This window comes from Drosophila navojoa, chromosome 3 (genome assembly GCF_054131105.1).
Source record: "Drosophila navojoa isolate 15081-1374.11 chromosome 3, UAZ_NAV_1.0, whole genome shotgun sequence".
In the NCBI taxonomy this organism is placed as follows: Eukaryota; Metazoa; Arthropoda; class Insecta; order Diptera; family Drosophilidae; genus Drosophila; species Drosophila navojoa.
In genome coordinates, this window is record NC_142891.1 from 12,635,239 (window position 1) to 12,657,837 (window position 22,599).

General features: G+C 36.7%; 4 protein-coding genes and 1 long non-coding RNA gene across 15 annotated transcripts; 2 read left to right on the forward strand and 3 right to left on the reverse strand.

Annotated features, from left to right (window-relative positions):
- Nucleotides 1–4,616: 4,616 nt before the first annotated feature.
- LOC149091744 (uncharacterized) lies at nucleotides 4,617–5,371 on the reverse strand. The gene is made up of 3 exons (XM_089257032.1): nucleotides 5,227–5,371; nucleotides 4,952–5,164; nucleotides 4,617–4,621 (listed from the first exon to the last, which is right to left on the reverse strand). Exons 1-3 carry the CDS (start codon nucleotides 5,369–5,371, stop codon nucleotides 4,617–4,619), a joined length of 363 nt encoding a protein of 120 aa, XP_089113158.1.
- A 1,550-nt stretch (nucleotides 5,372–6,921) lies between these two features.
- Nucleotides 6,922–7,372, reverse strand: LOC149091745 (uncharacterized). Its single transcript, XR_016196600.1, has 2 exons — nucleotides 7,225–7,372; nucleotides 6,922–7,156 (listed from the first exon to the last, which is right to left on the reverse strand). It is a non-coding gene; the product is annotated as an uncharacterized LOC149091745 (long non-coding RNA).
- Nucleotides 7,373–7,860: 488 nt separating this feature from the next.
- On the forward strand, nucleotides 7,861–13,207 carry Gpdh1 (Glycerol-3-phosphate dehydrogenase 1). 2 transcript variants are annotated; one of them, XM_030384298.2, is made up of 7 exons: nucleotides 7,861–8,135; nucleotides 8,241–8,418; nucleotides 10,890–11,096; nucleotides 11,173–11,545; nucleotides 11,610–11,763; nucleotides 11,842–11,934; nucleotides 12,510–13,207. In XM_030384298.2, the coding sequence occupies exons 1-7, from the start codon at nucleotides 8,092–8,094 to the stop codon at nucleotides 12,541–12,543; spliced, it is 1,083 nt and encodes a 360-aa protein (XP_030240158.1). In that variant the 5' UTR covers nucleotides 7,861–8,091; the 3' UTR covers nucleotides 12,544–13,207. The 2 variants fall into 2 exon arrangements, with proteins under 2 accessions (XP_030240158.1, XP_030240159.1); XM_030384299.2 differs by having other exon boundaries at nucleotides 13,129–13,207.
- Nucleotides 13,208–13,826: 619 nt separating this feature from the next.
- On the forward strand, nucleotides 13,827–20,037 carry LOC115562564 (uncharacterized). 10 transcript variants are annotated; one of them, XM_089258729.1, is made up of 12 exons: nucleotides 13,827–14,021; nucleotides 14,081–14,180; nucleotides 14,250–14,455; nucleotides 14,595–16,343; nucleotides 16,405–16,525; nucleotides 16,585–16,720; nucleotides 16,780–16,912; nucleotides 16,980–17,159; nucleotides 17,601–17,666; nucleotides 17,981–18,658; nucleotides 18,886–19,350; nucleotides 19,417–20,037. In XM_089258729.1, exons 3-12 carry the CDS (start codon nucleotides 14,365–14,367, stop codon nucleotides 19,878–19,880), a joined length of 4,083 nt encoding a protein of 1,360 aa, XP_089114855.1. In that variant the 5' UTR covers nucleotides 13,827–14,021; nucleotides 14,081–14,180; nucleotides 14,250–14,364; the 3' UTR covers nucleotides 19,881–20,037. The 10 variants fall into 10 exon arrangements, with proteins under 10 accessions (XP_089114855.1, XP_089114852.1, XP_089114854.1 ...); XM_089258726.1 differs by having other exon boundaries at nucleotides 14,081–14,164; nucleotides 14,233–14,455; XM_089258728.1 differs by having other exon boundaries at nucleotides 14,085–14,188; nucleotides 14,233–14,455.
- A 724-nt stretch (nucleotides 20,038–20,761) lies between these two features.
- On the reverse strand, nucleotides 20,762–21,700 carry LOC108658823 (transmembrane protein 138). Its single transcript, XM_030384235.2, has 3 exons — nucleotides 21,422–21,700; nucleotides 21,089–21,342; nucleotides 20,762–21,027 (listed from the first exon to the last, which is right to left on the reverse strand). The coding sequence occupies exons 1-3, from the start codon at nucleotides 21,553–21,555 to the stop codon at nucleotides 20,918–20,920; spliced, it is 498 nt and encodes a 165-aa protein (XP_030240095.1). The 5' UTR covers nucleotides 21,556–21,700; the 3' UTR covers nucleotides 20,762–20,917.
- Between the last annotated feature and the right edge of the window lie 899 nt (nucleotides 21,701–22,599).

Sequence of the window (22,599 nt, forward strand, 5' to 3'; positions counted from 1 at the left end):
AAAAAATTGCGACTGCAGCTGCGACAGTTCACAGCGCGTACAGCGCTCATGTAATAGATACATTGCCACGCCCCTCCGGGCGCCTCTGGCTGCTTTCACGTTGATTTATAGCTCTGTTCGCGAGTTATTCGCTACTTTTCGTTTATTTTCATTTTTCCCCCTCTCTATCTCTATCGTTCTCTCTTTCGCGCTACTTTCTAACATTTTATTTTTTTCACTCTGCACTTTATTTATCTTTCATTCGACGTTTTGTCGTCGCTTTTCTAAAAATTGCTCATGTTATTTCAGTTGGCTGGCAAGCAGAACCCACCTGCAAGCCAGCCACACACCCAAAATCCACTCCTCGACGTCCCCACTCCCAGAGCACCCTTGACCTGCTGCAACAGTCAATTGCCACCCAACTCCCACTGCTGATTTTGCCCGTTTACCATTTACCCTTTTTGCACATTGGCTTTTTTAGCAGAGAGTCTTTTCACTATGTAGACAGTCTTAGGCATTTAACAGAGCCTGCGAGACAACTGTTAATAATTAGCTTGGCTTATGTTAACAGCTTACTTTTTGCTCAGCTTCTGTGAGTGCTCATATAAGTATTTACATAATTAGAGAAGCTGCTGCGACAGCCCAAGCCAAACTTCTGAAGAGAGTCTTAAAGAATAACGCCTCAACAGCTATGTTAACATATTTGTATTCTCTTTCGTAGAAGAGCTTTTAAAAGAGTGTTGGCAGAGTCTAAGGAGCTTGGCATTTATGTAAATTTAACATTTATGTTAGCATCTTATATTTTTCTCTATTCGTAAAAGAGCTTGTAATTATTTTTAACAGTCTTAGAAGAGAAGAGAATCGCTTCGTGGAAATTTAAGCAGACATTGGCAGAGTCTGCCAATGAAATGATTGATGTTCATTTTCATTATTCAGATGATAGTCCAATCTTGTTGTTTATCCATTTGTGAATTTATTTATTTTTTTTATTATTTAATCTCTACATAACTGCTTAACACTCTGCAGAATCATGATCTTAACATAAAGCCCAGCTTCTCTATTACTCCATCATCTATATACCCTTCCAAGGTATATAGGTATATACATCTTCGCTTTGCCCCGCTTGCTTCAATTCAATTTGACTGTGCCTCTGTGTATATAATTTCCAATTTCATAACTTTTCTGCTGCTCTCTTATGGCAATTTTCATTTGGTCTTGCTCCTCTTCTTCTTCTTCTTTTTTACGCTATGTTTAGAAATCGTGGAAAATGAAAAAATAACTTTGCCGCAGGTCAAGCGCTGTGTGCTGTATGTTTTGTCTTTGTTACCTTTTGCACATTTGTTGGTTTAATGTTTCAGTTAGTTATACACGCACACCCACACACACACACACATATATATATATACATATACAAATTTATAAGAGTGCGTGTAATACATATAGCATGTAGATATACATATATATAAGATATATATACATAGATATAGACTGGTGCCCAGCTTTGTTCATCAGTTATGTCAAATGCCCAAATGCTTCATAATTGATTTTGCCAAAGCGAACTTTGTGAAATGCATCAAAAGTGTTGCCAAAAAATATAAAATAAAATTGAAAAAAAAAAAAAACAAATTTTTGAACAAAAAAATAAGTACTTAGATAAACAATAATAGTTGGAAATAGTTTGTAAGTTGCAGCAGCTGTTGGCTCGAAAAAAAATATATATAAATATGTATGCAAACTAATTATTATGTATACAAAACAAAAAACAAAAAAATATTTAAATAAATTTAAATATAATACAAGCAAAAATGAATGACAGTATTTTTTATATATTTTAATTTGTGGGTTGCGGAAAAAACTTGAACGAAATGGGAGTTGCATTTATGACTATAGTGGCCTTAATATTCAATAATGTATCTTTTTAATTGAGACTTATAAAAAGTCATAAGAGTTGCTCAATTGCTCATTACATTATCTATTTAAATCTATTATATTCTTTCTTAAAATTTTTAGTAGAATCTAATTGACTTCTTGTGAATAGGCACATATTATCATTAGACATACAGAAATTGACGTGAATAATCGGTGACTGTCAGTTTATTTTCATAATAGTTTCAATTATCAATAAGCTGAACGACTAAAACTTGTAGTTTGTATTTGGTAATATAATAGGGAATTTTGTAGTGTCTATTAAACCGCATCCTATGTATGTATGAATTGAATATACATTTCCCATGAACACAACAAAAGCTAGATATATTTCTACATCTATACATCACAGACCTAGCTCTAATATTGCCCTACTCAATTGTGGTATAGTTTATACTTCCGGCAGAGAGAGAGAGTGCGAAATATTTCCTGTATGCAGCAACTACAAATAGTCAAAGACACAGTTCGGCCATAAATGCGAACAATATTTGTTTTATAATTTGTTTCACTTAGAAATAAGAGACAGTATTTAATTTAATTTAATTTTTATTTATTCAATATTTACAAAGAATTAATTCTAAATAAAAAAGTTTGTAGAAAGAGCAAAAAAGCCTTCAAGCAATTTTATTTTTAAAATATTGTTACTAATATTATTATTTTTTATATTTTTCATAACATTTTATTACTTTTATAAAAACAAAAAATTAATATATTAAAATAAAGGTAAGTTGACTTCAAACTCCAAAACTTGAGATTAGATTAGAATTGCTAGATTAAATCATACATTTCATTTTTTATTCATTGTTTATTGCAGCTTATTATATTTGAATTGAAGGCAAATTTAGCCTATAACCTCAAACTACTGCCAAGTAAAGGATATGAATAAATACTGTTTAAAGAACTAATGTACCCACTATCTTAAATCTACATTTTTATTCTTTTTAACTCTTGTAAGGTCTAAATAAAACCCCTTTTAAAAAAATGTTGTGCCTACTTTCCGCTGTCTAGTTATTGTCGTCGCCTAATGCACTGCGAAAAAAAAAAAAAAAATGTTACCAAAAAAGAAACATGCAAATTTCGTTGTCACTAAACAAATAACAGACGCAGCCAAAGCAAATTGTGTTAATGGAAGTAACACAGAAAAAAGGCAATTAAAACAATTAAGTGGCGCTTTCTTTGGGCCACACTATTTACCAAGTTTTAAATAAAATAAAAAAAAAACAAAAAAAAAGAACATTGAGAGAAAGGATACCAAAAAATGATGGCATTAAAAAGTGCCAAAAACATTTCATTTGCTGGCCAAGCGAGCGACGCAAATGCGAATATAAAATGTAAATCATAATAAAAAATATGAAAAAAATAATATCTATATATTTATATATATATATATATATGTGTGTGTGTGTAAATCCGCAATTTGTATGCTGTCGCATATTTTGCGTAATGCTTAAGCATTGTCCAACGGCCGTGAAAATGGGGCGGTCGCCGGGCAGCTGTCATAAATACTTGGAGCGAATGTCTTTCAATGCTTTGATAGAGGACATATGTATGTAAGCGGCTCTATTATTGATGCCTGCTGCCATCCGATGCTGTCATCAAAGGACGTGCCATTGTTTGAAGCGAACGTCTTGATGCGAAAGGTAAGACATTTGCTTATTTTACATACACACACACAGAGAGAGAGAAAGAGAGTGGGAGGAAGAGAGGGGGTGGGATGAGGGGTCGAGTGAATGAGAACGGCAAATGCCTTTGGGGCACGTATTGTAGCTCTGATGTCCAGAATGGAACCGCACAGACCGCTCGCTGGACATGTTGCATCTACATATATACAAATATATACATACATACATACATACGTATACCCTTTTGGCTAGAACTTACGTTGTCTTTCATTTCTTTTCACACTTTTTACTTGGCCATGGGCAATACATCTTGCACCACAAAACACAAAATCGTCTTAAGTATTTTGTGTGGTTTAAATAAAATAAAAATAATAAAAACCATTTCTCCCTCACTTCTCTCTCTCTCTCTCTCTGCCTTTCTCTTCCGATCTCCGTCTCGCTCACTCTCTGCGTGTGTGTATGTGTGTGTGTGTGTGTGTGTCTGTTGAAAGGGATAAGCGCCGTACATCCGCTTAACGTTGTATATTTTCTTCGCTTAGTCTTGTCTTGGCATTCAATTTGGGTCTCTCGTTTTGCGTAAATGATTTTATTTCATTCTTTTTGTGGCTGGCTGTAAAATTTTGATATACTATTATTCTATACCCTCAGCAGATCCAATGTCCGTCATTGTTTTTTATGAACACAAACACACACACACACACACACACACAATATATTACACAACAATCCAATACATGGCCAATCAGCCCCTCTCTCACACATCATCATCAGCCGCATGACATGGCCGAAAAGGTGGCAACGGCTCTGCATATATTGGGCATGCCATGGGCTGTAGCGAAACCCACGGCCATCTAATAGCTATGTGAATTCGGCCACTTGTTGTATAACACATGTGGGTGTGCATCTGCATGGGTGTGCGTGTGTGGGCGAAAGGATTGATGTGCGCCACATGGTAATTTGGGCCTGTGCATAGAAATTGCGCATACGCCTAGTGAGGCGTAGGCAAGTTCTGTATATGAATGATTTAAAAGAAAAGTTTTTTTGGGCCAACTGAAACTTCAACAGGCTTAAGCATCAAAAGGGGCCCAGCTAAGCTGCGGGTATAGATGACAAGTTAATAATATCGAGAATAGAAGAAAATATATCTAAAAATATATATTCCAGCTATATAAATATGGATAGATATGATATTATGAAATGAGACTTTGCCTGAATTTGATTTATTTCATATTTTTTTAGCTGATATCAAGCCAGTTACGCCTTTCAGTTATATTATTAATATAAATATAAATTAGTCACATCTTAGTCAATTTGATGCAGAATAGCCATACAAATCACAAATAAACCTCAATTTTGTATGGTCGAAACCAGAATTGAACAAAAAGCTCGTTTTGATACCCATTGAATCCATTGAAAATGAAAACCTTTGCCACGTATGGTGGCATCAACATAAGTGATATGCTTGAAGACTTTCTCGACTTTTGACTTAATTATGTCGATGCGTTCATAGTCAGCTGCTGCCGATATATCTTTGAAATATCTATCCGAATCGCTATGTGCCTGAGCAGCAGCCACAACTATGCCGACGATGCGTCCTCCGTTCTTCTTATCGATAGCCATGAGACTAATTCCTTGCTCTACCATAGCAATATATAATATAATAATATATAATAATAGTCATCGTACGCCTTCTCATTACCTTTCTTCACAATTCCGACGCAGTACATATCTAGCGGCTCGTCCCTGTTCATATCCCCGCCCATTGCTTTCTTAACATTCTGATAGTCTGACACGTTCATGACGCGTATGACTATGCCATACGTTTCGCTCAATTCGCTAGACATATTTAGTCTCTAGATAAATTATGTAAGTGTATTTATGCTCGATATTAAAACTCGAATCGAACAAGCTGTGTTCCTCTCACTGCCCAGCTTTCTCTTCAGATTTTTATAGGGCTCAGGGTATCTATTAGTCGAGCAGTCTTAAGTAGAGTACTCCTACATGATTCTTCCTGAATGTTTAGAAATATATACATTAATAACAGTAATACTAAAATATAACTAATATTCGATTACAGTTTACATGGGAAAGAATGTTATAAATGCAATGATGAATGAAAATCCACATATCAAGGATTTTTTTAACTTTTGGCATTATACTTTAAATATATATTTTTATAATTAGCTTATTTATTATTTTACATTAATCATTGTATTCAGTTATAAATAGAAATACCATCATACATTTGTTATATCCTCTAATTACAATTACATACTGAAATCCCAGAGATTATAAATAAAAAAGTTTTTGCACATTTGTAGAAATGTTTAATGTGTTTGGGCAGCACTTAATCGTCGTTGCGATGCTGTAGAAAATCACATTTCGAGCTGCTGCTGTTGGCTGGCGTTGGAAACAAGCCAATCCGCACGCTATACCAGAAACAGAACCAGAAGCAGAACCAGATAGTAGACACAAGACCTGGACACGGACACGGACACACACACAGACTCAGACACAGACGCAAAGCAGGAGCAAGTCAGGCCACGAGCATAACGTGCAACTTTCCAGCTTTCGCCGCAATCAATTTTACGGGTGCACAACAACAACAACAACAACAACATCTGCAGCAGCAACAGGAAACGGAGTTAGAGCAACCCCGAGCATAGAAAGCAACCCAACCGAAAGCCCAAACCCAAAACCAACTCAATGCGACACGATTCACCCACACTTACACACACACACTCACACATAGAGACACACACACAGGCATAGATGAAGGGCCAAACAGCGTTAGACACGCAACCAAACAGCGCTCAGCACGTGGTCCAGCTCACATGAAGGTATTAACGCGTAACAACATCGCTGCATGATTAACCTTCTGCACTGGGATGGTCTGCCCGACAGACCATTGACGCTCGCCCATTGACAATGTGGGCGTGGCAGCGGTTAGCCATGACTCTGGCATAGCTTTTGACATGTCCTAGTCGAGGGCTTAATGTGCAGCAGCGACTACATATGAATGACTACGTTGGCTACAGTTACATGAGCTAATCGCCCGACAGCTCCAACAGCAGGAGCAGAGTTCAACACGACGTAGGAGTCGACTAAAATTTAATGAGTATTGTTATTAGATATACATAAGTTGCATTCCAAAGAGGATATAATTCTGCTACATTAAAGACCAATTCGAAACTCTAGTTTCTCAAACAATATTCGAATCAACTTAAGTTTTATTTTTATACCACCTTTTTATACACTCTTACTATGCGACTCTTCTACTGTGGCGTGATGTATATATAAAGGTTCATCTCTCGCACTCGTTCTATATTCCCCCCTCTCTCTCTTTCTCTCTCGCCCTCTCCTTTTTCACCTTCTTCTTCTTTAAAACCAACTCTTTTAAACTGCGTCTTACAATTTTATTAAGTCAGGTATATACATTATACAATTACGCATTACCCTATTTAGTTACCAGATAGGATGAGTGAATCACAACTGGATGTGTCCGACCCGAGGTAAATTCACCAAATACTTCTGGAACTCGATCGATTCTGCGCTTATTTATTTCCCACCGCAGCCAGGCTCGTAGCATGGTACCGCACCGTTGATGGGGGATAATAGCATAAGGAATGCTGTAGATGTTTGTTAATACAGGTTACTTATAAATCCATTCAATTTGAACTGAGAGAATGCCACGTACCACCAACTATCAGCCAAATTTTCAGCGTTCCACTATTCATGATGTTCTTGCTCGTATTGCTTTATTTTGGGAAATGAAAGTTATTTTATACCTATAGTTTCTTTCTTCTTAAAACTGTATCAAATTGATAAAGTTGTGACTAAAAGTTTTATTTACAGTCAAAATTGAATGTAAAGGTGACACTGTAATTTTGAATTGCGCGGGTACTGTTAGAAGCTATAACAGTAGCCTTAACATTTTCATTTGGGTATAAACAGAAAGAGAGACGCGGGAATAATAAGTGACAAATGAATAATTATATTTGACTTTCTGTATTTAATTTTATAAGTATATACATATATTTATATCAGATGCCCCTGTTTTAGAAAGGCCAATATCGTATTTTCTAATAAATTTATTAAATTTATTTGAGTTTAGGAAGCAAAATATATTTAAATTATGAACGGCAGTTCACGCTTAGAGAACATACAAAATTAATATAACAAAACTCGTATTTATTTATTATGGTATTTATAATTAACTATACATTTAAAGTTTAAATGAACTTTAAATACACAGCTCGATTATCAGTAAATAATATTCGTATTCGATTTTCCGTTGCGCACTATCGGCGTGCAATCAATAAACTGTTATCGATAGACTATCGCTGCATGCTCTTGCAAATACGCGTTTACTAAATAGTATTTATTAAACGTGCCGTTGTTTCGACGTGTCAGTCCGAAGTAAATAATTCTCAAGCGCTAGTCGCCAGTTCAACAAATAGAGTCTGACACGCGTTCAAATCAATCGGCAAAGTAATACACACTTTGCCATACAACAACAACAGCAGCAGCAACAAATACAATAACTACTAATAATAACATCAGCATGGCGGAAAAAGTAAATGTTTGCATTGTTGGCTCCGGCAACTGGTGAGTGCAATAACAATAGAAACAACAACAGCAACAATAACAAAAGCATTATGGCAAATTATATAATGATTGCATATTGCACTTGGCCTTTTAAACCTTGTTCAGGGGTTCGGCCATTGCAAAAATTGTGGGCGCCAATGCATCCGCATTGCCAGAGTTTGAGGAGCGCGTCACAATGTTCGTCTATGAGGAGATGATTGATGGCAAGAAGTTAACGGAAATCATCAATGAAACTCATGAGAATGTTAAATATCTGAAGGGCCACAAACTCCCTCCAAATGTGGTAAGTACAATAAGATAATAAAAACAAAAAAACGAAAAAAATAAAACAAAACAAAATAATTAGTTTGCTGCTAATTGAAAATCGTAAATAACAAGTTTATAAAAACAGCCGTTTGCTCTTATGCAATCTGTGCATTAGTATTAGTTAAATTATTAACAATTGCAGCTGCAGCTGCAGCTGCCCCTTACATAAAAGACGCCGCTGCCTTGATCTTGGCCGTGTCGTCGTGCAGCCAAATTATCTAATCAGACGAAAGAGCGGGCATACATATGCAGCTATTTTTACAACCCACTAAACGTTAGTCCCTCTCTCTCTCTCGTGTTTTTTTGGCCCGCGTTGCACTTTTGTTTCAGGGCCAACACATCAACAAAAGTCTCACCTTGCTCTGACGTCTGCACATTAAATAGAAACCTTCTACTCCTGCCATGCTGGCAATGCCAGCTCAGCCACTGTCTTTGACGTAGGTCAAGGCCGGCTTGCACTCACTCGCGTGCACTCTTATATACACACACTCTCTCTCTCTCTCTCTCTCTTTTTGTTGCACTCTCTTAACTGTTGAATTTAAAAATAATTGTGCCTCAAACAATCGATTACAACTTTTTTAACATTCACATAGCTCGATGGTGACTGTTACGTTATATATATATATATATATGTATATATATATATTAAACTTTTTTTTTTAATAAAAATATATTTATTTCAAAAATGTATTTATATACAGCCACATAATTTGCTCAGCTGAATTGATAAGCTTAGCGCACAGCACTTCACAGTTTGTGTTTGCTGATTTTTGATAAGCCGCATTGTTTGCAGGTCATGTTAAACATGCTATTTGAGTTGTCGAGATAAATTCGCACCAAATATTATCAGCTACATATGTATGTGTAGCTTGACTGTTAACAATGCGAAATTTTCCAAAACAAATTTTTAAATTTTGACTAGAACAGCTGGCACTGCAAAATGATGGAAGGAAAAAAAAAACGACATTATGTCTGTCTTTTCCTTTTGTTTTATATAAAATAATGCCACATATACCTATTAAATATATGTAAATTTCTATAGCTATAAATTTTGGCAAGTTTTCAATAGTGAAAGCAAGCCGTAACAACAACAACAACAAATTGGAAAAACAAATGCTATGTATACACACATACACATATAAAAATAGGCGTCTACTTAGTTTATAAACAAATCACCATGGGCCAGGCCAATGTCAAAACTGCAGGCAATTTGCAAAGTGTTCATCAAATTAAGTGTTTAGTGAGCCAACAAAAGTATATACAAAATGGTTTTATTTTTAGTTACCTGATAAGGAAACATACAGAAAGAGAGAGACAGAGGAGAAAAGTAGTACAACAAATTATAGTTGCCTCGCTTTGTGCGTCTAGTCTAAAGGAAATTTATACAGAGTTTTCTGATAAGAATTTGTTTGCTCTATTTTTATAGCTACTATAATTTAGAACTAATATGTGTCATGCTTAGAGGAAAACACGTTTGTTACTATTAAGCAATATTCTACACACATATGTATATATATATACATATATATATATCTTAATCAACATAATAAACTGAACAAATAAAGATTTCGTTGGACTTTTGACTGAAATACAAAGTAAATTTGGGCCGTTGATTAGTGAAGTGGTGGGGAATTTCTACTCTATTCTGCTATTCATAAAGCAAACAAAATTTTTAAATATATTTAATCCGTAGATTATATGTTAAATATAAACAAATAATAAAAAAACACTCGCGCATTTTAATATTTATATTTATTTAGGCCCGAAACTTTATTCCATTTTACAATTTTGAAAAAAAAAAAAACAAACACACGTAATTGCTTATTTTTATACAAATGTTTATTGCAAGCCAACGAGACGTTAAAAATGAACTTAGTTCCACTTTATTTTTTACTATACTTAGAGTATATATATGCATTTGTGAACAGCAGTTTCGCATTTTTATTACTACATATATAAAGTTTAATTTATTCATTTTAAAGATTATTTAATTTGAAATGCAAATAGAAGCTCAAAGCAAATTACAAAACAATATATGTATATACATACTTATTACTCAATATATATATTTATAAAAAATGTATTTATTTTTAATTTCTTGGCTCACTATCTAAGGCAACACCTGAACTTTATACCTTATATGATCAGTTCACAATTATTATGCAAGACTTGCAAACCAGTTTTAAAGTGACAAAACAAACTGAAAAAAACTAATCAATAGCAAATCGATCCAGAAAGCTGCGAGACAAGCCCCTGAAGTAGGTGTGTACACGTGTGTACGCCATGATTTTCATAGCGCTATGAAACGTACTTTTTGTTTTAATATTTCAAAGTTCCTTCATTCAACCTTCAGATTATCAAAAGTAACGACTTTGCTTGCTTATCAAAACATTTTTTCCTTTTGCTGATGCAGAAAAGAACTTAATGTATTTATTCTCTTATTTACAGGTAGCTGTACCCGATCTAGTCGAGGCAGCCAAGAATGCCGATATACTCATTTTCGTAGTGCCTCATCAGTTCATACCCAATTTCTGCAAGCAATTGCTGGGCAAGATCAAGCCAAATGCCATTGCCATATCCCTAATCAAGGGCTTCGATAAGGCTGAGGGCGGCGGCATTGATCTTATTTCGCACATAATCACCCGCCACTTGAAGGTTAGTCCATATGTTTATATACTGATAGAGGGAGACAGAGTAGCTGATATTTTCCCTCTCTATCCACTGTCCCCAGATACCATGCGCTGTGCTGATGGGCGCTAATCTGGCCAACGAGGTGGCCGAGGGCAACTTCTGCGAGACGACAATCGGCTGCACGGACAAAAAGTACGGCAAGGTGCTGCGTGATCTGTTCCAGGCCAATCACTTCCGAGTCGTGGTCGTAGAGGATGCCGATGCCGTTGAGGTTTGTGGTGCCTTAAAGAACATTGTCGCCTGCGGCGCTGGCTTCGTGGATGGCCTCAAGCTGGGCGACAACACCAAGGCAGCGGTCATTCGTCTAGGTCTGATGGAAATGATTCGCTTCGTCGATGTCTTCTACCCGGGCAGCAAGCTATCCACTTTCTTTGAGAGCTGCGGTGTGGCGGATCTCATTACGACATGTTATGGTATGCTCATAAGTGAGAGGGACAAATGGAAGAAGTTTGTTCTTACGCGGGAATTTCTTTCCAGGTGGCCGCAATCGTCGCGTCTCCGAGGCTTTTGTCACATCGGGCAAAACAATTGAAGAGCTGGAGAAGGAAATGCTCAATGGCCAGAAATTGCAGGGCCCGCCCACTGCCGAGGAAGTCAACTATATGTTGAAAAACAAAGGCTTGGAGGATAAGTACGCTCGACAAAGCTACACAAGATTTAAATATCAATATATATCTATATATATTTTATAAAATTCAATTTCTTGCAGATTCCCACTGTTCACAGCTATACATAAAATTTGCACAAATCAGCTTAAGCCTAAAGATTTAATTGATTGCATACGCAATCATCCCGAGCATATGTAAGTGTTGAGTTTCTTTTTGTTTTGCTTCTTGCACAACTGCACATGAAACGTTTAAAGAGTTCCTCCCGCAATTCCCTTCCTTTGCCTTTTCTGCCCAGTAAACTACACACACAACCTTATGATTTTATGATTTTCCTTTTATTTTGTATTTAATTTGCCAATTGAAATTTTTGTATGACCTGTAATTACTGTTTTGTTTTTAGCTTAGCCTTTTTATATACTATACATACTTTTTATTTAATTTTTAACTTTATGCACATAAACTATTAGCATGTTCTGTTTATCTTTTGATTTAATCTAAGTTAAAGTTTGAATACAAAGAATAATAAATAAAACTCAAAATTCAAAATTTCTAGTTAGACAACTGTTTCAAAAAAGTTTTTTATATTTTTCTTCTACAAATTCTTATTCATTCCCAAGTACCATACATAGTAGCTGAGACACATATCCTAATCCCACATTAAACCTTAACCAATTCCCATTTCTTATACATGTTTACAAATTCAACTTTTATGTTTCATCAACAAACAAAATTTGTTTTCTTCTCTTCTTTTTTATATGATTTCTCATAGGGATACGTTCATCATGCCGTCGCCAAAACTCTAAACTGTGTCAAACACCACACAATCAAAAAAAAAAAAAAAAACAATGTTTAGATAACAAGAACTCGATTGTAAATACTATTTGTTTATAGCTCCAAGTCAATTCATACTCGCATACACACGCACTTACTACCAATATACATACATATATATATGTATATATATATATAGTAGGTATTCGCAAATCGCTTCCTTCGCCTAATTTCAAGCATACATTTTTAAATCTTCTATATTTACGATATATATATTTGTGTTCATAAGAGAAAACGTCAGTGTCATATTTGTTAAACCAAAATGAATTTTGTTCAAACCTTAATAAAGTATTTAAATATTTTTTGTACATATATATAAAAAAAAAAAGATAAAAGTATAAGTAAGGAAAATTTTTGAAAATAAAAACATTATTTGATAAACAAACAAAAAATCAAAAATTGGCAGATACAAATCGGCAGACAGCAGTACGTACCAAAATTTGAATTTTCTGTTTTTTTAATTCACGTTTGTATTTTGAATGCAATTTTGAAATGTTTTATTCCTCAATTCGCAAAGCACTTCACAAAATAATGGAGTTTTGTTTTCTATTCCGCAGGCAAACTTTGTAAAATAGTAATTACAAATTTTTAAATGTTTTTATGCACCAAAAATAAAAAAAAAAATAATAATAAAAATGCAAATGCAAATCAAGAGTAAATAGCAAAATTTTCAGCACACGTTTATGCATCCACAGAAGCTAAAATCATTTAACTATTTCTACCCAGCCAACGACAAGAAAGTATATAGGTTGTTAATTTAATGTTTAAAATATTAAATATCCAACGCATATCCAGCGAACCACAGAGAAACGAACAGAGAAAACAATCTTAAAGTCTGCTTTTTGTTTTAACTTAGTTTATAAAAGAATATATAATTGAGGTTAGCGAGAAATGTGCGTATGTACCTAAAATACAATTGTAAATACCAACAATGAATTTTACAATTACAAATACAAAAACAACAGAGGCGTAATAAATGGAACAGCAATGGTTTAATTTAAAATGAACAGAGAGAAATACAACTAAGATGAAATTTTATTTGCATTAGAAAATCATAGTGATATAATTTGAATGGCGTAGTTATAAATTATAAAAGGCAAATAAATAACTGTTTAAAAATGTGAAAATAAAACAAGATTTGAGTTTTTTTGGGGCATCATCTACGCATTTGAAAATTTTGTTGCCGCTCTGGTTTACGGTTAAATATAAAACTATCGATATTTATATCGATTATTCTAATATTTCCAAACAGCTGATTGTACTGCACTCAAAATACAACCCTGTGTTTACGTTTCTTGCTGACTGACAATTTTAACAATAACAAAAGTGTTTCTCATTCGCGAGTGGAATATTTTTGTGCATAAATAGGATAAGCGCGCAAAAGAGATTTTGTATTAATCTCTATATTGTTCGAAAACGAAATTTCTATATAAAAATATATGTGGAACATGTAGAACTTTGCGTTTTTGTGCACTCGACAATGGCGTCGTAATTGACTTTTGTTCTAAGACAGATTGTAGCAAAATCATAAACATCAAAATACAATTAGGTGAAGTACGTGGAATGCCAAGTGCAAATTGTATTTGTGGCTGCGTGAGTGAGCATCTGTGTGTCAATGTGTGTGTGTATTTATTAATATATTGTTTGCATTCGGTTTTCAGATGATAAACGAAAAAAGCTGAAACGCATAAAGCTGATTCACTTAGACAAGGAACAAACAAAGCGTAATTGAAATCGCAGCTGTAGCAGCTGGCGTTGATTTGGTATATATGGACTACACCTGCTAGACAGCAATGGATCCACAGAAGATCACCGAATTGGCCAACTTGCTGCGCAAGAATGGCGACAAAATCCTGAACTCTGAATTTACCTTGACCTTATCAGGTGAGCAGCGGCGGACCATGCATGCAGTCGGGACATGACTAAACCGAGACCCCACCCACTCAGTTATTTCGTGCTCAGCACAACTAGCTACCTTATCAAGCTAAACCGTTTTCTCACAGACATACTTATACATTTACAGGTTCACTGTTGCGCGCTTTGAATGATTCCTTTACGTTAATCGCGGACAGCGATATTTCCGCTGGCGCTGGACTTAGCACCTTTCAGAAGCAACAGCACGCCTTCCAGGTGGTAAAGCCTATCAATGCCAAATCGAGCGTGTTTGCGGATTTACAGCTGCTGCACGATTTTGTGCAAAAGACAACGCTGCTGAAGCTCAGTTATTTTCCCAGCGAGTATTACTTTGAAGGCGCCATTGATATACGCAAATTCCGTGCGCTGCGTCGTTTGGAGGTGCACAAGATCAACATATGCCAGGTGGTGGGAATTCAAGCCCTGCGTGCCCAGCTGCAGCAATTGATATGCATCAAGAGCCTGAACAATGTGGAGGACATCATTACACATTGCGGCGGGGATATGTCGAATGGATTTGTGTGGAACGAACTGCAGTCGGCTGACTTTAGCTACAATAATTTGCGCTCTGTGGATACGGCTCTGGAGTTTGCCCAACACTTGCAGCACTTGAATTTACGCCACAATAAGCTAACCAGTGTGAGAGCCATCAAATGGCTGCCCCACCTCAAGACGCTCGATGTGAGCTACAATTGCCTGACACATATACCGCAATTCCATGTGGAGGCATGCAAAAGACTACAGATGCTCAATATAAGCAACAACTATGTGGAGGAGCTTCTCGATATGACCAAGCTGAATGCGCTAACTAATATGGATCTGTCCGACAATTGTTTGCTGGAGCATTCGCAGCTCTTACCGTTGAGTGTTCTCATGACGCTCACTGTCCTGAATTTACAAGGCAATCCTTTGGCCTGCCATCCCAAGCATCGTCTGGCCACGGCCCAGTATCTGCACAAGAATACGGCGACAGTGAAATTTGTGTTAGACTTTGAACCGCTCTCCAAGGCAGAGAGAGCATTTGTTGGCAGTCAGCAGATGCGGTTTGTGGGCTCCATGAGTCATCGGAGCGGGAGCAGTCATGTATCCATAAACAGTTCGAGGGCGTCTATCAATACACCAGCATCGAGTGTGGGCTCGCAGCGTTCGTTCTCCATCAGAGGCAAGGACTCATCATCAGAGGCTGAGCAAACCAGGGTTGATGTGCAAGTGGACAAACGACGTGGGAAATCCAAGAAGCTGCGCACAGTAGAAATTGCGGAACATTACGATTCGGTGGCCACCGAAGCTACTACAGCAACAGCGGCAATCGAAGCCAATAGTCGGGTGGCAGAGAAACCTCAAGAAGCCACCGATGGCAGCCACTTGGAGACGAAGAAGCAAGTTGAGACATTGCGTCTTAAGTTTGGCAACGAATGGCTGCAGTCGGGCAACGCGGACCAAATGTTTGGCCTAGATGCACCACAGCCTAGTGAAGAGGAGCGCAATGAGGCACGCCAGCGGTTCAATGAATTCCTAGGCGAACTTTCGGCTTCAGCGAAACCGGCAGAGCCACAGCCGGAGCCAACAGAGCCACTCAACTCCACGCCCACTACCCAGAGCAATTGGGGTGACACATTTAATGCAACGTTGACACCCATTAAGAAAGAATCCAACAACGACACGGACCTGAACCAAACACAGCAAACAGTCTACGAGTCGTGCAACAACAGCATCCAAACGGAATATGCGAGCATGGACAATACGCTTTTGGAACAGCCGAAAGAGCCTGAAGCGAAAAAGGAGCAAGAGATCGATATTCACAAACAAGTGATCGAAAGCTATATAAATGCGTCTGCTGTGGAAGAAGAAGAACCAGGTGAAATCCTCTTAGAAAGAATATGTTTGAGCAAGCTAAACAAAAATTTCTTATTTTTCAGTTTCCGAAGAGGAGCCCGATGAAAAGGTCTATATCGTTTATCACGAAAACAAGACGACCGATCCGTTGTTCCTTACCATATCCTCTAACTATGTGCGGGAAAAGGATACGCTCACCGAGAGGTTGGATATTACATAGCACAATTATATGCATTTAAATATGAAATATTCTCTATTTGCAGCACCAAGACAAAATGGAGCATCAAGGTCTTGGAGTCATGTGAACGAATCAAATCAAATACGCTGCGCATTAATTTCGATACATTGCAAAAGGATAAACAAGAACGTGTTTATTGCGTCGAGAATGCACTGTGTCAGGTATATGAGATATATAAACGAACCAAACATGTTAATTAATTATTTTTTCATTCACTTAGGAACTTGAAAAGAAGCTACGCGACATTCTATCGCAGCGTGATCTCACTGAAATGAATATAACCATCTATAGCTGCGTCAATTGCGGCATCAAGTTCACTAGAGAACGTAAAAACAAGAGCTACAAGACAGCGGGTACAACTAGTTACAGTGAACACTACGCGAAGTGCAACTTCTAATATGCATATATCTCTTTTCACAGAGCTGCGTTGTCCGGACTGTCGCAGTTTGTTTGTGGCCGAGGTGAACGATGAGTGCGGCTCGTTGGATAAACCCAAAGTGGCTGCGGTGGAGCCGAAGCTATCGCCGGCGTTAGTTGTAGAGGAATCGCCTGTTGACACGCCTCTGAATGTGCTGTCCAAGGAGGACAACCAAAGTATTGGCAAGTTCTTGGCTAGTCTGCTATTTTATGTAGATCCAATTATGGAAAACATTTAAAACGGATAAATTGACTCAAAAAAAAACAAAAACATTTAACATGTAGTTTAGTGTAACCAATTCAAACCATTTTTAGTTAACTAAGCGGCTTTAAAGTCACATTTTGCTTTTGGCTTATAATTATTTTAGAAATTAACTACAATTGATATTATACTTAATTGATTTGTATTATTTTTTATTTCTTTTTCTTTTTGCATGCTTTAACACACAAACACACACACACACACAACATACAACACACTTATCTACACTGAAAATCGAATGGCAAACTGCGAGTTAATCTAACTTTTGTGTATTCTTATGTATTCCTTTTGTACCATTTCGCTCACCCAACTACAACAACAACAACAACTTTAATTGTTACAATACTATTTTAATTATTTAGTGGGCAACAGCAGGCTCATCGCTAATAGCACACCCAAGCGTAGGAGTTTGATGCAAACCACAAAAAGTTAATATGCCAATTTTAATGTATTTTATGAACTCTCAATTTTTGTATTTCTTTTGTTGTTGACAGCAATTTGCAATTGCCTTCTTATTGTCTGTCCTATGAAGCAGCATTTGGGCATGAAAAATCAAGCAATTAACAAACTAATTTATTCAGCTAACAAAAGTCAACTCTATTCCAAATTGAACGCACAAAAAAAAATGGAAATTGCGCTACATTTCATTTGAGCGAAAGCAAATCAATGCTGCTTCAATTAGAGAGAAACATTGTCCGCGATATAATTCAAACCAAACTAATGTTTCTAAATATTTCTACAGGTTCGGCGAATTCGCTAAATGAGAGCAGCTCCTGCTCGAAGATAACCAACTCGCAATGCTCCTTCGACTCCAATCAATCTGTTGTGGGCAGTTCCAATACGGAGCGTGATCTTGAGTTTCGTGCCAATGAGAGCGACGTGGACATTATCTCCAATCCGAGCCAATCCAGCATTGAAGTGCTGGATCCCAGCTGTGCGCATAGTGCCAGTCGCAAAACCTCCGAGGAGCGGCGCATATCCCAAATGCCCAATCTGCAGACCATCGACGATGATCTCAGTCAATCGCAGAGTTTCATCGAGCACGAAACTCTAGTCGAGCAGGCTCGATTAAATATCGATGCATTGCCAACGGCTGCAACAACCACACTGGACACAACGGTCAAATCTAAAGCCCTAGCACAAATTCAACTAACTGAGAGCAGCTCGTCAGGCTCGGTGACGGACAGCGTGTGCACAACCTATGAACAGCAGACCAAGCAGCAGACAGCGGATAAGCCGCAAAAGCTACCTACCGATGATGCCGTCATTCTACAGAATATGCTCTTGTCTGAATCTGGAGGCAGCACAACTCACGCACAGAACAACAACAACTACAACGAGGTGACTCCTGCAAATGATCAAAATGAAAGAACACATCTGAAAACAGCAGAGGATGCACATATATCCGTCATGTTTGGTGGTGCGTATTCTACTGTATATAATATAATAATTTGAAAATATTTTATGAAAACATACATATACATATATATTATTATTACGTAGAAGCATAATAGAGAATAGATAATAATCAAAAGCAATCTTAAATCGGTATTATATAATTGAAAGTGAAATATGATTAGCCCAGCAATTATCAGCAGAATCGTTTCTAACATGTTTATTATATTACAATATTTTATACCTTTGCAGCTCTTTTCCAATCCACCAGCATGCTGATGTCGAGCTCGAAAAAGCTTGTTGAAACGGAGGCAACTGCCAGCCTGATGCAGCCATATAAGTTTAACTATAGCGACTACAATGACATCGATCATCGTTTGAAACTCTATTTCTATCAGAGCAAATTCAAGGAGGCGGGTGAGCACTTTAAGTGGCTCGCCAAGGGTCGAATATACAATGAGCAAACGCAAACGATGCGCGACGGTCTGCTGGTAATCTCCACCAGCAAGTGTTACCTGATGGAAGCGTATGCACCAGCCCAGGATGATGTGGCCAAGTGGCTGCGACAGGTGATTAGCCTGCCAGTGAATCGTTTGACACGCATACGAGTTTTGCCCTGGAAACTGGGATTATCATTCACACTGCGGGACTGGGGTAACTTCCTACTAATACTGCAGGATAGTGTGCGAACGGATAATTTGCTGATGTATTTGGCAGGTGAGTTGAGTGGTTCATTTGATCAAAATAGATTATAATTAACTAATTATTCTTTTGTTTTTCTAGAAAATCCGATGTCCAAGGAGTGTGAGGTTATTCAACATCCATCGGATGTAGTGCATCAACGACTCAGCTCTGTGGTGGCTGAACCACTCAAGGTGTGTGCCCTATTGAGCGGTTGTCGCTGGACTTCGGGTCAGGAGAAACGAAACTTTGAGCTCTGCACTCTGCTCGCAACGGATTCGCAATTGTTTATTGCCGGCAGTGACAAATTCAATTGGCTGGCATCCAACGAGGAGAAGCAGCAACCAATTGAACTAAGTCTAACCCAGCCAATGAGCAATTTGGTGGAAGTAGACCGACTTTCAGATATCGAATATAATGTAAATTTCCTGGATGAAACCGAAAACAAAAGCGAAATTTGGCATTTGCAATTCGAGACTCTGGCAAATGCGGAGCAATGTCTAAATGACATTGGCAAATCATGGGAAGAGCTATTTGGCGTACCATTAAGCTACACTGGAACGTAGTATTTGTTAATTGATCAGGGACCAATTATAATGAATATCATATCGAAACAGACAATTTATATTCAACTAATCATTTTATGTGCAAATATCAAAATTGAATTGTTAGCAGATTAACCATTGAACTAACAATCGTTATATAAATATATATAGATGATAATATCTTACTATCTAGCTTCATATTTGAGCAGATGTATATATTTAAAATATAGTATTTTAGTAATGCAATCATGGACAATATGGATGTTAAGTAACTAGTTAGAAGAGATATGTAAAATTTGTTTGTGTAATATCTATTTTATATACAACTGTAAAATATGTACAGAAAATAATTCATGTAACGTATGACATAAATAGAAAATATATCAATTGCAAAGAAGACGTAATTAAAGCCAAGTGACATATATTTTATAATAACACTCACAGCTTGTGTTTATCAATTAAACATAATTCAAAACAAAAGACTATGCCATTAAGTGCCGAACCCAGCATAATTTATCCTACTATAATTTTTAGGAATTCGTTGAAAGTTATTCAATATAATATTTATTGGCTGTAATTGACTCTGAATGCAATAAAATGAAGCTTTCTGTGAATACATTCATATTCATTTATATAATCATACTCATAAATATATACAAATATCTTTTTTTTAATGAAAAATCTACGCAGAAGTTTTAAATGATAAAAGCAAAACGATTTAAGCAACTTTTTGTATCTACTGTTCGATAGATGCCGCTGCTTGTGGCAAACTGACCACAGATGGCGCCATGGGTATCAACTTTAGATACGATTACTTTTAATAACCAAAATAAGTATAAACCAAACAACGTTTCAAACCTTGTTTTTAAATTAATAGCATTAATATATAAAAGAAGAAGATCTCAACCATCTAATATCTGTTTAATGTACATTTATTAATTGTACTCGAGCGTTACATTACAATTTTAACAATCGGCGCTGCCTAGCTAAAGTAATCCTCTTTATATGGTATATATATATTTATTTATGTACAATTCCGCTGAGCAATCCCAACTAATCTATTTGTCACCCAATTGCTCGGCTATCCAATCGAGATGCTCTTCCTTATAGCGCGGATCGGCCATAATCAAAGCTGTTGACTTGGAAGTGTAGTAGTAGTAAACCGACACTGTTAAGCAATACAAAATTCGGTTTTATATGAATAGTTTTCGGGAAAGTTGTGAACTTACTTAGGCGCTGCAGCACGGTCAAGGCGTAAAGTGCCAAAGGCCATTGCTGAACGGATTCTGATGGCGACACTCGATACAGATAGATAGTCCAGGAGTGCTGCGAGGCGGACAGCAAAAAATAGGCAGTAATGCTGAACAAAAATAGCTTGCAATTGCGCAGGATAATGTGGGAGGCCCCCACCTGATAGACGCAAGTCGAATGTAGAGCCAAAGTAAAGAGCAAATACTCAATAATAATGAAAGCATCTTGAATGCTTTAACAGGATAGGAATATATAAGCAAATATATTTCGATTAAAATATATATTCTATAGGCACAAGTCTTGGCACTCACATGAAGAAGAATATTGCTGTTTGAAGCTTATCCCGCGACAGCCAGGAGCCGAAAGCATTGAAAAACAAATCGACCGCAAGCAAAGTTAGTTGCACTGCCACCAGCCATGAATAACGATGGAGCGTTAGCTTCATCTTGAGATTTTTATTAAAATTGTAAGAGAACTAAGACTTTTGTTCAATACACTGCCCACAGGTTTGTCGTTTATTTGTTTTGTTTGTGTCTATGTTGTGTCCTTCGTCCTAGTGACGTCAAATGCGCCCACGCGAGCATGCGCTAAACAAATTTTAAATCGTTAATCGATAAGCCTATCGAAGTAACGTTTGCGTGATTGTGATAAGCAAAATCAAAAGTAACAGTTGATAAATAATAAATTATACAATTTATAATTTATAATTCGATTAATAAAATAATTAATGGTTGTTTTATCCTTGATTTTGAAGCGAACAATATAAGTATAAATAAATCTATCTCTTTTATCTCTTACCTTTCACTTTGTCTTCTTCTATTTATCAAACTTCAAGTGTAGATCAAGTGCATGCGTTTTAATATGCATATTCATATACGTTCATGCACATACCACAACTATGCGACAAAATAAATATTAAAATCTTAACACAAATAATAAATACACAAATCACGATTTACATTAGGTATATTTACTTCGCAAAATACACAGCCCTAGCGAACGGGCTGCCACCGATCAACTAAGCAGAAGCTCACAAACTAAATTAGCTTAACATGTTTTTTTAATTCACAAGCAAATCTGCATTTGTATATGTGAGGTACACAGCGTAACTACTCCATCCTCACATTCCAAAAAGCTTGCTTCTTGTGAGAGCACTCTCAACTGAGAGGTGCCCTAGCTAAGTTAACGGGATCAAAAGCACTGCTGCCATTGGTGGAGGCGGCATACAATCACATATTTGCAAAAGCCACTTATGCTCTTTGACATCGCTCTCTTTAAATACTTGCTGCTGACAGGCCAAACACATATGTAACTAACAGGATCGAAAGCCTCAATTAATGAACTCTTTGCACAGAAGCTCTGTGATAGGTCGCATGCGAACTTATACGCTGTTACACTCTTATATACATACATACATACTTGTATTTCTCACTTTCAGATAATGTTAGGTATAATGTATGTGTATGTGATTATTAAGCAGGTCCTTAAT